General features: G+C 39.2%; 1 protein-coding gene across 8 annotated transcripts in view; it reads left to right on the top strand.

The window, feature by feature from the left end:
* LOC144964446 (fibroblast growth factor 18-like) overlaps window positions 1-17,500 on the top strand; it is a 162,726-nt gene that overhangs the window by 93,830 nt on the left and 51,396 nt on the right. For all 8 annotated transcript variants that reach the window (XM_078898710.1, XM_078898712.1, XM_078898711.1 and 5 more), the window contains one exon: window positions 1,182-1,233. In XM_078898710.1, coding sequence (XP_078754836.1) covers window positions 1,182-1,233 — 52 coding nt within the window. The remainder of the gene's footprint in view (window positions 1-1,181; window positions 1,234-17,500) is intronic.

Genomic DNA, 17,500 nt, shown 5'->3' with positions numbered 1-17,500 from the left:
TGCCGGAAGTCACGTGATTTCGACAGTGTTTTTACATCTGATATGATATCTCTGGAAGCGACCTGCCACTTGAATGAAAAATGTTAAAAATCGTATTTTTGGGAGATTAAAATTGTAGTCGCTTTAATTGGCTTAAAAAATATCAACAATTTACCATCACGGCGATTAAATATAACACTTAACCCTCTCCTTACCAGCCATTTTCAGGATTTTCCCCAAATTTTCACACCCAAATAACACATACATATATTTTTAATCACTCAAACACAATAGCAGTAAAGTTCTTGCGATACATAATTTCTTTAGCAAAACATGCTCTACAACACACTGTTCCTTTTCTTTAAATTTTATGATGTACAAAAGAAATTTGAATAAGAAAAATATTGGTTGTATCGTAACGAATGTGACGATTTTCAATTAGTTGGTAAGGAGAGGGTTAAAATTATATAGTCTGGCATCTGCTGTGCGGCTATGTGGTCTAGTGGTATGACACTAACTTTCGGATTGGAAGCTCCTGGGTTCGAGCCTCGCTCGGCGCGTAGGTGAGTCTTTGGAGAAGGCTCTTTACTCACATTCTCTCACCGTACTCAGATGTAAAATGAGTACCTGGCCGTTAATTGAAATATCGCCTAACAGGCGTCATGTCCCGTCCTGTATGTTAAATGTTGCTTTTGGCCAGAGACTCCTTGTAAAGCGATTTGAGCACGTTTAGTGGATATTGTGCTATAGATAGATCGAAGTTGACGTCACTACGGCCTTTGTTATTGTTTTTTTTGCCATCCGCGTTTATGAGTAATTCTCACTTAAATGTATTAACCAGACTATAACAGTTCATGGTTAGACACAATTTTGTGTGTTGGTCCGTTATATTTCCGGATGGCAATGTTGTGAGCTTCTTAGTCAAGCGCATACTATCTATATAAAAGCTCAATTTAAAAAAAAAATCATTTTCTATTCGTTTTAATGACCAAAAGATGCTCATGAAGTTCTGAAATCGGAGCCAAAAATTCGTAATTTTACGGATTTTATCGTAACAGTATGCAGGTCTGGAAGTCTTGTGATTTCTCCAGTTTTTTTCATACTGATATGAAATCTCTAGAATCCCAGTCTTTCAATGGAACTATCTTCATCTTTATTTATATTTATATCTATTTATTTTTCTTTTCGTTTTTTTGTTTCAGGTTGTTGTCGCTGCTGCTGTTCCAACTCATTGCTGCTTTTGCTGTTCAACAGGTGAGTCCATTGCTCTTGCTGTTGCTGTTGATGTGTCTGTTAGAACTCTGACAAAATACATTTTAAACATTTTGGGTTATTGAAACAATAAAAAAAAAAAATAAAATAAATAAATTTAAAAAAAAACCAACAACAACAAAAAAAACAACAACAAAAAAAAAAAAAAACCAAACAAAAAACAAACAAACAAAAAACAAAAAAAAAAAAAAAACAAAAACAAACAACAAACAACAAACAACTCGTCCTTAAGAAGATAAATATCTGTCGATTTAAACGACTTTCATTTTGTCAAAAACTCTCGAACTTGGGTTTTTTTTCAGAGAAAGGCAGTACATTTTATACTTTTAATATATATATATATATATATATATATATATATATATATATATATATATATATATATATATATATATGTGTGTGTGGGGGGGGGGGTGTGAGTGCGTATTTCTGTTTGTTAATGAGAGCGGGAATGAGAGAGAGAGAGAGAGAGAGAGAGAGAGAGAGAGAGAGAGCGAGAGAGAGATAGATAGATAGATAGATAGATAGATAGATAGATAGATAGATAGATAGATAGATAGATAGATAGATAGATAGATAGATAGATAGATAGATAGATAGATAGATAGCGATAGGTAGAAACAGAGATAGAGAGAGAAAGAAGAAAGACTGAAAGAAAAAGGGAGAGAAAGGAAGAGAGAGAGAGAGAGAGAGAGAGAGAGAGAGAGAGAGAGAGAGAGAGAGAGAGAGAGAGAGAGAGAGAGATACTTTCAGTGCTATCAAGTTCGTGGGAAAAGTTCATTTATTGATCAAGTGTCTGGAGTACATGTCGTTATATCTTCCAATGACCCAGATAAATCATATCCCGTTACCGTGGATAAAAGCAGCTAAAATATCAAATCCTTGAAGTAATAATTAACCATCTTAACGTCTTTTGGTAATTGGATTCAGTAGTCTGATGTCACGCCGCCCGGCAACGGTTCTAAACAAATAAAATCATTACTTTTTATTCTTCATGCTGGCTAGAACTTTTCGTATGCCTTGTAATCAGAATGTGTAAAAGTCAAAACATGATCAAATTTATGGGTGTTTTTTCTCCCTCTGGATACGCTTGGATACGTCAATTTGGCAGCTCTGCAAATGACACCATCGCATAGGCGTATGGGAATTGGATGACCCTTTCTGACGTACACTCCTGGCAAAATAAATCACGAACAAAAAAAAAAAATGAAAGTAACAGCTTCAAAAAGAGACCAAATCAGATAACACGGAACCCCCCCCCAGAAAAATTCACTTTAAATAGCTTTAGCAGACCTCCCAACTACTACGGAAAAATCGTAAAAATACGAATTTTTTGGCTTCAACAACAGAAATAAATAGACATTTTTGATTCATTACAATGTGATAAAAAGAAAACATTGATGTCACAAAGCATATATTCAGGCTTTTGAAGGCATATTTAATACGGATAAATGTAAAATATTAATTTGTAAAGTTAATTACAGTGACTTCTATTTCTTCTCTCTGAAAACTACGATTTTTTTACATTTCAAGTTGGCAAGTCTGCTTTAGAAATGAATAATTTGCCCTCAGCATGGTCCAAAATGCTCCTAAGATCTGAATATAGGATCTAAGGAACTAAAATTTCCCTACATTAAGGTTTATTGTGTTAAAGAAGCGAACTTTGCTCTGTAGCTGGACCCAAAAATTCGTATTTCTACTGAATTTTTCGTAGTTCTAGGCATGTCTGCATTTATTGGTAGACACAAACAATGCATAGTCAAATGCCGCGACAAGCCGGTGTAACAATTAAATTTGTGTTTCATGACAACGTCTAGTCTACGCCAACTTCAAAGCCCCCAAAACGATGAGTGTTGACAGGGACTTGACAAAGCTTGATGATGTCACTTTCTGTTTGTTTGTTTGTTTGTTTGTTTGTGTAGGAGTGAGAGTAATTTGGTGACGTAACATTTTGTTTCTCGTATAGTATATTATTATTATTATTATTATTATTATTATTATTATTATTATTATTATTATTATTATATTATTATTATTATTATTATTATTATTATTATTATTATTATTATTATTATTATTACTAGTATTATTATTATTGTTATTATTATTATTGTGGATAGGTGCAATGTTATATTATAATTGCTACGATGTTTTATCCACGTACATATTGTCAAGTTTGACGTATCTATTACAGACGACGCATTTGACTTACATAACCATTTGTCAAGTAACGTTTCATTGTTTGTTTTTTTTGGGGGGGAGGGGGGGGGGGTGGGTTTGTTGTATTTTTGGGGTCTTTTTTTTGTTGTTGTTGTTGTTGTTGTTGTTGTTGTTGTTGTTGGCTGAAGAAAGGTTTTGAACCCGAAATGTTCCGTGTTTGATAATATTATAATGTTCTTTTCTGAAGCTGTGTTTTATAGATAGTATGCAGATGACGTCACTCAGGCCTTTGTTATTGTTTTTGCCATCCGCGTTTGTGAGTTGTTCTCACTAAACTGTATTAACCAGACTATAAAAGTTCATGGTAACACATGGTTTGTGTGTTGGTCCGTTATACTTCCGGATGGCAATGTTGTGAACTCCTTGGCCAAGCGCATTCTATCTATATTTATTTTTGTGTATTACTTTATACACAGGATATGACCCCCCCCCCCACCCCACCCCTTCTCCCCCTCCGTCCCACATAATAATATATTAATAATATTCCCACGCATTTTTCTTACATTCCCTATACTACCGTTGTCTGAAAAAAACACATTAAAAAAAATTTTGGTCAGAAAACTCGTCCTTCAAATAAATAATATCGATCGATTAAAATGACCCTCATCTTGGCAAAAAACTCTCAAACCCGAAACTTCGCGAATTCCCAGGTTCTTAGGGTTTTTTAGTTGTACCAAGATGAGGGCCATTTTAATCGATCGATATAATTTAATTTGAAGGCCGAGTTTTCTGGCCAAAATTTTCTTCTTCTTTTTTCTCTTCCCCCCCCCCCCCCACCTCCCCCGATGGTGTCAGGGAATCATTGGGAACTTGTCCACCCATTTTGAAATCATTCCATTCCATCCACATTCTTTCAGCCCCCGCACCCCCCCCCCCCCCCCCCCCCCCCCCTTTGCATGTGTGTTGGTATTCGGAGAATGAATGATATTATGGTTTTCATGCTAATTTTGTATTGACAGTCAGTGTCCTAACTCAAACATACCACGAATTCAATATCTTTGAACACACAAAACATATTTAATTTATGCCTGGAAAAATGTGTGAATGAGGAAATACCAGACAAGGTTAGAAAGAAAAATACAAGAGGAAAAAAAAACAACATTCCAAACATTCAGTCCACCTCGACTAGGGGTCGAACCTTTTTCTTTCTTGCTTTGTCTGGCACTGTTTCATACACACTTTATTACTTATTACTTATCTTAGGGGGTGAAGTGGCCGGAAGGTCCCGAGTTCAAGCCGTTTTTTTTTCTCCTTATACAAGATTATTATCCACCGATTTGCTAATTTGGGCAACATGGGTGATTCCTGTTGACATCAGACATCTTGTTTGATGAATTATCTATATATTCCTTCATGGAATGCCTAGGCGACGGGATCTCTCTCTCTCTCTCTCTCTCTCTCTCTCTCTCTCTCTCTCTCTCTCTCTCTCTCTAAAAAAGAAAAAAAAAAAAGAAAGAAAAACAATAAACTTAGCGCCCTACAGGCTTCAAGTCACTATTATTGTATGTGTTGTTGTTAACTTCGGATCCCTTGTTAAGCGCCTGGGGTGGGGGCGCAGCGCAGCATGTGTGTAAGTTATAACACGTCTGTACAAAAAATGTCCTTTTTGGGATGCAATAAAGTATTATTATTATTATTATTATTATTATTATTATTATTATTATTATTATTATTATTATTATTATTATTATTATTATTATTATCATCATCATCATCATTATTATTATTATTATTATTATTATTATTATTATTATTATTATTATTATTATTATGTTTCAGGAAGTAGCTCAATATAACTAAACGATCAGAATGAGAATGTACTCTTGCTTACTATGTTGTGGCAATATGAACAGTTCAGTACCTACACTTCGTGAAATGTGATATCTGTCTAATATTCGTTTGGCCTTTCCTTTATCAGTCAATCTCTGATATCGAGGGAGAAACAATCGAACCAAAGAAAAAAAATCTACAGACAATAAACCCCCCCCCCCCCCCCCCCAAAAAAAAAAAAAAAAAAAAAAAAAATCAACATAAAATGATAACTTATTACATTATACTAAGACTGTGAAGTCGGATTTGTGTTACCTGGCCTGGTCCTTCATAGGGACATAATAATATCATCAGTAAAAACGAAAACAAAACAGGGAACCTTGAGCTTTCATATAGTGCAATTTCCACTAAACTTGCTCAAGGCGCTTTACAAAGGGTCCCGTCCATTCCCTAACCAACAGCGACACTTAACATGTAGGACATAAGATGTTTGTTGCTTTGTAAGTCATCAGGAAATTATTACTAAAACCGAATCCAGTAATAATAGCATGATTGGCCTTTGCCGTAATTTGAAGATAATAATATTATTATAACACCAAGAGCAGCCAAATGTCCTTAGCAACGCAATGTACAAGGGGAGATAAAGCACGCCAGGCAAAAACATTCATTATGGTAGGGCGAGACCATAGAGAATACAGGACTCCCTAGTCTGTGGGCGAGACCACGCTTCGAGAAGCTGTGGACTGTATAGACAGAACGAAATTGACGTCACTCAGCTCTTTGTTATTGTGTTTAGCCAGACACTATTATGTGTAGTTATCACTAGATTACGGATAGATAGAATGCGCTTGGCCAAGGAGTTCACAACATTGCCATCCGGAAGTATAACGGACCAACACACAATCTCTGTGTAACCATGAACTTTTATAGAGCAGTAAAATTAGGTGCCCCAAACGTAAACAATAACAAGTTGCTAGGGATTTTCGTTAGGGACCGGAAAAATTTACGCACAATATAGGTCTCCCAATTTTGTAGTTTGAGTTGTAGGCAATCCGCTTTCAGTATTGAAAATATGTTTACATAAAATCTAACAGTTGCAGAAATAATAATATAAGGCTAAATTATTCTGAAAATCAGGCTCCGAATAATTCTCGTTTTGTTCACACCAGCGCAATAATTTGCTCTGGTCTAAAAATAGATAGACTGTAACTTTTGATAAATTTTACCTTTTGTTCCATAAAATATCCATATCTAGACATTATTTGATGCATGATCGAGTATTTGTGAATATGTGTTTCTTTTGCCACCTAACAGTCAAATTTTAAAGGTCATTTTTTTTCTATAATTTACATTGGAACGTGAGCTGTCAAGACAGGAACATGTGGTTTGCCATGTGCTTCGAGACCATTGTTTACGTTTGGGGCACCTAATGATACTGCTCTATAGTCTGGTTAATACAGTTTAGTGAGAACAACTCACAATGGCGGATGGCAAAATCAATAACAAAGGCCTGAGTGACGTCATCTGCATACTATCTATAGAACAAAGATGACGTCACTCAGGCCTTTGTTCCATGTTTATGAGTAATTCTCACTAAGCTGAATTAACGTAGCCATCGTTAACATACAGATAGTTCGAAGATGACGTCACTCAGGTCTTTGTTATTGTTTTTTTGCCATCTGCGTTTATGAGTAATGCTCACTGAACTGTATTAACCTGACTATACACGTTTAAGGTTACACACAGTTTTGTGTGTTGGTCCGTTATACTTCCGGATGGCAATGTTATGAGCTTCTTAGCCAAGCGCATACTATCTATAGCCTGACTCTAGAACTCTCTAGGACTGTCAGTTTGACGTCATTTTTTTTTTGTTTGTGTAGCGTCTAGTGAGTTGTCGTTAGTAGAGCTCATGGAAACAAGTTATTTCATTGGTTGAACTATTGAATACACGATTTGTTTTCTTTTGTGGCAAAAGACTGGCATTTTGACGTCATTTTTTGTCAGTGTTTTTGTCAGTGTCAGCCTTTGTTGTTATATTTTGCCATCCGCGTTTGTGAGTTATTCTCACTGAACTGTATTAACCATACTATAAAAGTTCATGGTTACACATAGTTGTGTGTGTGTGCGTCCGTTATACTTCCGGATGGCAATGCTATGAGCTTCTTAGCCAAGCGCATACTATCTATAACTTTACGATGGCTACGGTATTAACCAGACTATAGATAGAATGCAATGAAGTTGACGTCAGTCGGGTCTTCGTTATTGTTATTTGCCGTCCGTGTTTATGACTAATGTATGGCTAATTATATAAAACGAACCACATCTTGGCAAACACTCTAAAACCTGGGACGGATGTAGGTCTCACAAGGTCCAAGATTTGAACGTTTTGCGACGAAGAGGGTCATTTTTGTCGATCGATATTTGAAGTCGAGTTTCCTGGCCAAATTTTTAAATACCGGTAATTTTTCTGACAGATACAAATGCTGTTTAAGGCCAGGTACTGCGGCTATGTGGTCTTGTGGTATGACACTCGCTTTCGGATCGGAAGGTCCTGGGTTCGAGCCTCGCGCTCGGCGCATAGTTGAGCCCTTGGAAAAGGCTGTTTACTCACATTCTCTCACCGTACTTAGGTGTAAAATGAGTACCTGGCCGTAAACAGCGTTGTCTTTGTCCGAAAAAATTGTAATATCGCCTAACAGGCGTTATGTCCCGTCCTCCATGTTAAATGTTGCTGTTGACTAGGGACCCCTTGTAAAGCGCTTTGAGCACGTTTAATGGATATTGCGCTATATAAAAGCTCAATTCTTTATATTATTACTCATATTACACATGAGAACGGTGAGAGAATGTGAGTAAAGATCCTTTTCGAAGGACTTATTAACTAACTATGCGCCGCTAAGAGCGGCGGGGTTCGAACCCTAGAAGGCGAGTATCATACCACCAGACCACATAGCAGTGTACGGCATTTCTTTTTGGTTAAAAGAACCAAAGACGGACCTGTCAAACGACGTTATGAGTGACAACATCCCTCCACCCCCCCCCCCTCCACTTCCCCCCCCCCCCCCGCCCCTCTGTATGACAACATCCTTTCCGTTTTTACCCCCCACGCATTAGCCTTGTTCGAAAATTAAAAAAATAGAACATTTCACCGTTTAAAAAATGTCGAACTATTAAAGTTTTCCTTTTCTCTCTGTGTAACCCTTTCAGTCGGGCTTCTGATTTCATCTGTTCTGGCGTGACGCCTTGTGATTTTCATTAAGAGGACATTACAATAGTTTTGTTCTTAGTATGTCCCTGTGAAGCCTGGGGCGGGTCGCTGGTATTGTTCTGTTGATCAAAACATGTTATGAGATTCACTTGACAAATTAATAGAGATACTACTGCTACTACTACTACTACTACTACTACTACTACTACTACTACTACTACTACTACTACTACTACTACTACTACTACTACTACTACTACTACTACTATACTACTATACTACTACTACTACTACTACTACTACTACTACTACTACTACTACTACTACTACTACTTCTTCTTCTACTACTACTACTACTACTACTACTACTACTACTACTACTACTACTACTACTACTACTACTACTATCACTACTACTACTACTACTACTACTACTACTACTACTACTACTACTACTACTACTTCTTCTACTACTACTACTACTACTACTACTACTACTACTACTACTACTACTACTACTACTACTACTACCACCACCACAACAAAACAATACTAACTATCGCAGGTAAAGAGTTAAGACAGACAAAGTCCCAAAGAGAAAAAGGCCAGTGCCGTGGAAGCACCACCTTAACCCAAAGAGCGCAACAACCACCGCCGTCGCCGCAATGAATAATCGGCCTGCCGTTCCTTTGACGTCAAATCATTGAGCTCTTTGATCTTTACTTAGGTAAATATTTACCAGGTGTCACTCCGACAATTTCAAAGACTTTTGCCGCACAAAATAAAAGTATCAAGCTGTGAATTAATTAATTGACAGATATTCAAATTTGTACCCGTGTAACAGTGGAGAACGGGGGGGGGGGGGGGGGGGGGGGGGGGATCAGTGGAATGTTTTTGGCGCTTTTTCTTATTATTTCTTACTTTTTTTTTTCTCTTTTTGTTGGGTGAGAAAGACGGATGACATATTTAGACAGGAATTTTTCTCCCCGAACAAACGGGACAATAGTTAGAAAAGGGTTTGAAATCTCACCCCCCCCCCCCTCTCTCTCTCTCTCTCTATCTCTCTAACACACACACACACACACACACACACACACACACACACACACAACACCCCACCTCACCCAAACCACCCCCACCCCCACCGTTCAAAGTATGTTGATTTGTTTTTGATTTCTCGAGTGGGGAAGAATGAAATTCCTCAAAGGGTTTTTTTTTTTTTAAAATTCTCACCAAACTTGGAAACTAGTAACTTGTCTTCGATAGCACAATGATATTAATATTATACGATTATTACCCTCTTGGTTTGTTGGAATCCTGGAGTGGTTCACACTCGCTGTAAGAGCCTGCGAGTTCGAATTCCAAAACGCAATAGTATAAGAAATATTTTATTCTACCCCTGAATCGATTCAGATTTCTTCATCTTTGAATAAAAGACATGTTCAAAAACACTTATATGATATTTCTATTTTAAGAATCCAATTTTTCGTACAACTTTTACGTTTGATAATCTGACGTCACAAATTATTATGGGTAATTTATTCATCTTAACTACGCCACTACCACATTATCTCATTCATCTGTGGTGTTTCATTCATCCTGTTTTGTTGATAAAGGGGAAATCCGAATCCGTTCATTTTATCTGTTTTTGTAATTAAATTGATGCTTACAATCATTTTCACATTATTATTTATCAAATTATTATGGTAAACTTGACATCATTACGCATTACTGTATATGGGGAGGGGTGGAATAACAACGCTTCTTCTTCTTCGTTCTTCTCTTCCTCCTCCTCCTCCTCCTCCTCCTCCTCCTCCTCCTCTTCCTCCTCCTCCTCCTCTTCCTCCTCCTCCTTCTCTGCGCTCCTCCTCCTTCTCCTCCGCCTCTTCCTCCTCCTCCTCCTTCTTCTTCTTCTTCTTCTTCTTCTTCTTCTTCTTCTTCTTCTTCTTCTTCTTCTTCTTCTTCTTCTTCTTCTTCTTCTTCTTCTTCTTCTTCTTCTTCTTCTTCTTCTTTCTTCTTCTTCTTCTTCTTCTTCTTTTCTTCTTCTTCTTCTTTTCTTCTTCTTCTTCTTCTTCTTCTCTCTTCCTTCTTCTTCTCTTCTTCTTCTTCTTTCTTCTTCTTCTTCTTCTTCTTCTTCTTCTTCTTCTTCTTCTTCTTCTTCTTCTTCTTCTTCTTCTTCTTCTTCTTCTTCTTCTTTTTCCCTCTCCTCCCCCTCCTCCCTCTAATCCTTTTCTTCCTCCTCCACTTCCTAATCATTTTCCCGGGCCCATCCTCATTATCCCCCCCCCCCCTCCCTCTACAGCTACATGCCCAACATTTCCGTGTCTGTTCTCTTGTCCATCCCTTCTCAACTTTGTGGTTTGATGCCAATTGGCTTGTTATTACCTGAAAGTCCCGGGTTCCAGTTCCACTATGAAATGACGCAAAATTTACTCCTTGGAAAAGACACTTTATTTACAATATCTCATCGTATTCAGGTATAAAATGAAGACTTATCCCGTAACTGACTGCAATGTCTCTATCAAAATAAATGAATAAATAAATAAATAAATTATTTAGCAACTTACAGACGTCATGTATAAATCTTCTTCTTAAGTGTTGCTGTTGGCTTTTAACGCGTTGAAAAGCGCTTTGAGCACATTTATTGGCGGATATTGCTCTATTAAAGTGCTCACATTGTAAATGTTTTGTCCATCTTCTCCTTCTCTATTTAGGGTGAAACTATAATTTCATAAATTTCATAATTTCAAATTTCCCAAATTGTTGCTTACAAGATATGATCATGTGCTTTGAGATCGAGGGGGTGACGAGGGCTTAGGCCGAAGATCTGAGTCAACAAACGGAGCAAGGCAGACTCTTGACACCCCTCAATGGCATGCCAAGGTGCCAAAGATTCCAAGCTTTCTGGGGGGGGGGGGGGGGGGGGGGGCAGAGGTCAATTTGATCCGCCGAGGGTGACCTGGCGGTACTGAGGTCATCGATAATATTACAGGTGAGGGGGATGGGGGTGGGGAAGTGGGGGCGGAAGGGAGGGGGGGGGGGGGAATATAAGTGGTTTTATAGTGTTATTATCATTTTTATTTACAATATTTTAAGAAGTCAAGCTGGTTTATTGTAAAACCTTTAATGTGTCTTACATGTGATTATTTGTTAACACCACAAAGTTATGGTCCATCTTCCAGGGAAAGGTTAAAATTTTTTTTTTTTAAATTGAGCTTTATATAGCGCAATATCCACTAAATGTGCTCAAAGCGCTTTACAAGGGGTCCCTGGTCAACAGCAACATTTAACATGTAGGACGGGACATGACGCCTGTTAGGCGATATTACAATTTTTCGGACAAAGACAACGCTGTTAACGACCAGGTACTCATTTTACACCTGAATATGGTGAGAGAATGTGAGTAAAGAGCCTTTTCCAAGGACTCAACTATGCGCCGAGCGCGAGGCTCGAACTCATGACCTTCCGATCCGAAAGCGAGTGTCATACCACTAGACCACATAGCCGCACACAAGGTTAAGGACATAGAAAACGGTAGGGGCTGCCTGAAGCCAGTCGTCGTGAAAATACCAACGGTAGAGTGAAAATGGAGAGTCTTTGGATGGGGGAAAAAAAAAACGGACAATGGACGTTTCGGGTACAAACCCTTCGTCAGCACAACAATAAACAAATAAACGTTAAAAACAAATAAAATAAAATGCAAAATTTCACACTAATAAAAAGTGTGAAATATTCTGTACTCGTTTAATATTTTAAAAAAATAATTCAAATCGTTCAGAGAAAATTGTTCAACGATTACGATTACGTGTTTACTAAGAAATGATAGGGTTTTCCAATGGGAGGGCTGGGATAATCTTCGTCATTCGCCTGGTATCGGTCCAAGAATACCCCTCAAGGATAATGCGTTGTTGTCACCTTGTAATGTGGACCAGCTGTTGGTTGTCCTGCCTGATACGGGGTCTTATACAGACCTGCCTACTTGGAATGTCAAAAATTTCGTAGTTTTCGGGGGTAATGCGGCTATGTGGTCTAGTGGTATGACACTCGCTTTCGGATCGGAAGGTCCTGGGTTCGAGCCTCGCGCTCGGCGCATAGTTGAGTCCTTGAAAAAGGCTCTTTACTCACATTCTCTCACCGTACTCAGGTGTAAAATGAGTACCTGGCCGTTAACAGCGTTGTCTTAGTCCTAAAAATTGTAATATCGCATAACAGACGGCATGTCCCGTCCTTCATGTTAAATGTTGCCGTTGACCTGGGACCCCTTGTAAAGTGCTTTGAGCACATTAAGTGGATATTGCGCTATATAAAGCTCAGTATTTTAAAATTTTTAGTAGCAACACAGTAGACATTGTAACTACCATTAAAAATGGCCAATAATTTGTGTTTAAATACATTAGATTAATGCTTTAAATTCCTTCATATACTAGTAGCTCTAGCAACAAAACTTTCAAGAAGTCTATTGAATTAAAGATCTTTATATATAATTGTCAATTATGGCCAAAAAATTCGCATTTCTACGAAATTTTCGAAATAGTTGGTAGGTCTGCTTATGAGGATATCAGTGGTGGAGACAGCTGACCACGACATTACAATGGGTGGCGGTTGTTGTTAGGCTTAGTTCACTTGTCCGAAAGTCATTGAGAGTAAGCTGTCTTGAAATAAGAATGAGGTCAAATAGATGTCCGGCTATTTGGGAAAGTTCTCACAAAACCGGACTATAGATAGTACGAAGATGACGTCAATCATGTCTTTGTTAATGATTTTTGCCATCCACGTTTATGAGTAGTTCTCAATAAACTGTAAGAACCGGACAAGTTCTAGGTTACACATAGTTTTGTGAGTTGGTCCGTTATACTTCCGGATGGCAATGTTGTGAGCTTCTTAGCTAAACGCATCCTATCTATAGATTTCACGATTTACTTTTAAGTGAAAAAAAAAGTAAATAACGCTCTTAAATTAGCTCACGATTTGAAATCTTTCGTTATGAAGCCGTTTTTTTTTCTGGCGGGAAGTACTTTGCGATCTACTAGCGCCCTATCCAAAGGATAGCAAGTAATTGCTATTGTCCGTTTCACGCTATAGAAACCATAAGGCCCATGGAGCCGGAGTTTGTCCGGAGTTTATTAAGCAATTGTTTGTTAACCCTTGGATATGACGCTGGTCTACCGTAAAGTACTTTCTGCCAAATCTAACAGACCCAGCTACCCATTCACCACTGGGTGGACAGACAGTAGGGTCAGAAATAAAAAAAAAAAATCTCAACCCGCACCCGGGATTGAACTCGGTCCCTTTGCGTGTGAAGCGAGTGCTCTATCAACTGAGCTATCGGGACCCCAAGTTATAAATATATAATAATAAATGAGCTTTTATAAAGCGCAATATCCACTAAATATGCTCAAAGCGCTTTATAAGGGGTCCCTGGCCAACAGCAACATTTAACATTTAGGACGGGACATGACGCCTGTTAGGCGATGTTATATTTTTTTTGGACAGAGATAACGCTGTTAACGGCCAGTTTCTCATTTTACACCTGAGTACGGTGAGAGAATGTGAGTAAAGAGCCTTCTCCAAGGACTCAACTATGCGCCGAGCGGCGCGAGGCTCGAACCCAGGACCATCCGATCAGAAAGCGAGTGCCATACCACTAGACCACATAGCCGCACAAGTTATCTGGTTAATCTAGGTCTTATTATTATTATCATCGTCGTCGTCGTTGTCGTCGTATGGCAGATGTCCTAAGACAAAGGCATTCCCATTAAGGTCCCAGAACCGATGTCCTTGCATACCATGTCATTACAAACAACCCTACATCTCTTTATGCGTTATATGTGACCCCTCGTCCCAAACGGTGTTAAGTCGGAATGATTAAGATGCTGAAAATTGAATTTGTAGCCAGAAATATCAGACGCGTTGAGTTTGTATGTTTTATTGAGGAGAATGAATATCATATTTTAGATGCTTAATACCACCTATATACACATACACACATACACATACACATACAAATACACACATATACACACATAAATACACAAACACACATATACACATATATACGCATACACACATACACACATACACATGCACATACATATACACACATATACACACATACACATACATATACACACATACACATACACATACATATACACACATATACACACATACACATACATATACACACATACACACACATACATACACAAACACACATATACACATATATACGCATACACACATAAACACACACATACACACATATATACACACATACATACATACACATACACACATATACACACATACACATACATACACATACACATACACATACATACACACATACACACATATATACACACACTTACACATACATACATACACATACACACATATACACACACATACATACACATACACATATATACACATACACATACATACACATACACATACACATACATACACACATACACACATACACACATACACACACATACACACATACACACATATACACACATACATAGACACACATACACACACACACACACATACACCCATACCTACTGAGGCCCGGGACATTGACCATGCCATCACAGTGTGAAGAGCATACAAACAACACGACAAAATCGTGACCTTGAAGAGCATTCCATTTTGACCTTGTGTCAAGAATTAGAATATGGCCGGCAAGGATAGGTGGAATAAATCCACTAGTTATTCGATGACAAAACGATTTTTTGTTTACATTTTGCCAAAAGAACTTTCACTACGCAATAGCCAAGATACCCGGGAAATGGGGGTCCCGATAGCTCAGTTGGTAGAGCACTCGCTCCACACGCAAAGGGACCGAGATCGATCCTGGGTGCAGTCGAGATTTTTTTTTCACCTCCCCCCCCCCCCCCCCCCCCCCCCCCCCCCCCCCCCCCCCCCCCCCCCCCCCCCCTCCCGTGTCGACCCAGCAGCGATTGGATGGTAACTTGATCTGTTAGATCTGGCGGAAAATACTTTGCGATAGACTAGCGTCCTATCCAAAGGGTAGCGAGCAATTGCTACTGTCCACTTTACGCTTTAGAAACCTGGATTAAATTCCAACTCAATGGGCCTTACGGTTTTGAAGGAAACATTATTAAATCCGTGCTAACTATAGGAAATACAATCTTATTTTCATCTTTAAACTTGAGCATTTATATAGCGCAATATCCACTAAACGTGCTCAAAGCGCTTTACAAGGGGTCCCTGGCCAACAGCAACACATAACATGTAGGACGAGACATGACGCCTGTCAGGCGATATTACAAATTTTTGGGACAGAGACAACGCTGTTAACGGCCAGGTACTCATTTTACACGAGTACGGTGAGAGAATGTGAGTAGAGAGCCTTTTCCAAGGACTCAACTATGCGCCGAGCGAGGCTCGAACCCAGGACCTTCCGATCCGAAAGCGAGTGTCATACCACTAGACCACATAGCCGCACATCTCCGAAAATTTCCAATTTTTTTGTTAATTTTCCAGTTGGCAGGCGTTAATATATCAGATAGATAGTTCGAAGATGACGTCACTCAGGTCTTTGTTATTGTTTTTTTTGCCATCCGCGTTTATAAATAAACTCACTGAACAGTATTAACCCGACTATAAACGTTCATGGATACACACAATTTTGTGTGTTGGTCCGTTATACTTCCGGATGGCAATGTTATGAGTTTCTTAGCCAAGCGCATACTATCTATAATATCAAGTGAATGCCCTCTGGGCGAAACGTTGAAAAGCGTTTGGTCACTTTCCCTGTAAGGCAATCAATCCGCTATCTATCTATTGTTTGATTTGACCGGACAACGGCCATATTATGTCCAGGCTTATATCACGATGGAATGGGCCCCCTTCCCCCCCCCCCCCCCCCCACCTCCATGGCCATATTGTATCCTAGGCTTGTATCCCGATGGAATTGGACCCCCCCCCCCCCCCCCCCCCCCCCCCCCCCCCCCCTTCCATGGCCATATTGTATCCTAGGCTTGTATCCTAATGGAATGGGCCCCCTTCCCACCCCCCCCCCCCTTCCATGGCCATATTGTATCCTAGGCTTGTATCCCGATGGAATGGACCCCCATGGCCATATTGTATCCTAGGCTTGTATCCCGATGGAATTGGACCCCCCCCCCCCCTCCATGGCCATATTGTATCCTAGGCTTGTATCCCGATGGAATGTGCGGCTATGTGGTCTAGTGGTATGACACTCGCTTTCTGATCGGAAGGTCCTGGGTTCGAGCCTCGCTCGGCGCATAGTTGAGTCCTTGGAGAATGCTCTTTACTCACATTCTCTAACCGTACTCAGTTGTAAAATGAGTACCTGGCCGTTAACAGCGTTGTCTCTGTCCCAAAAATTTGTAATATCGCCTGACAGGCGTCATGTCTCGTCCTACATGTTATGTGTTGCTGTTGGCCAGGGACCCCTTGTAAAGCGCTTTGAGCACGTTTAGTGGATATTGCGCTATATAAAAGCTCAAGTTAAGTTAATTGGACCCCCTACGGAGATGTGGACTTTTGGCTATTACAAATAACATCTCTATTTTATAATGTACATTAATATAAAACCTATTTATTTGTATAGATAAATGTAACTAAATTTACCTTTAATCATCCCATAGGGGAAATTTGTCTCTAGAGTCTATTCCAAGGGAAGACCGGAATAACGCAGGCGTCAGCCGCAGTGCAGCGGCGCAAATTGAGCTCGGGCGAGGTAGTGGTGACTACTCGCTCAAGGCCACACAGCGCAGTGGTGGGTGATCGAACTCGGTACCCTTTCGGGTGCTGCTGAGCCACGCTCTAAAAGTATAGATAGTATGCGCTTGGCTAAGAAGCTCATAACGTTGCCATCCGGAAGTTTAACGGACCAACACACAAAACTGTGTGTATCCATGAACTTTTATAGTCAGGTTAATACAGTTCAGTGAGCATTACTCATAAACGCGGATGGCAAAAAAAAACAATAACAAAGACCTGAGTGACGTCATCTTTGAACTATCTATCTATCTATATATATATATATAT

The sequence above is a fragment of the Berghia stephanieae genome, chromosome 2 (assembly GCF_034508935.2).
Source record: "Berghia stephanieae isolate SIO BIC M18660-M18661 chromosome 2, UCSD_Bste_1.3, whole genome shotgun sequence".
Classification (NCBI taxonomy): Eukaryota; Metazoa; Mollusca; class Gastropoda; order Nudibranchia; family Aeolidiidae; genus Berghia; species Berghia stephanieae.
The sequence above is the reverse complement of the archived record's forward strand: the minus strand, read 5'-3'. Positions and strand labels throughout refer to the sequence as shown.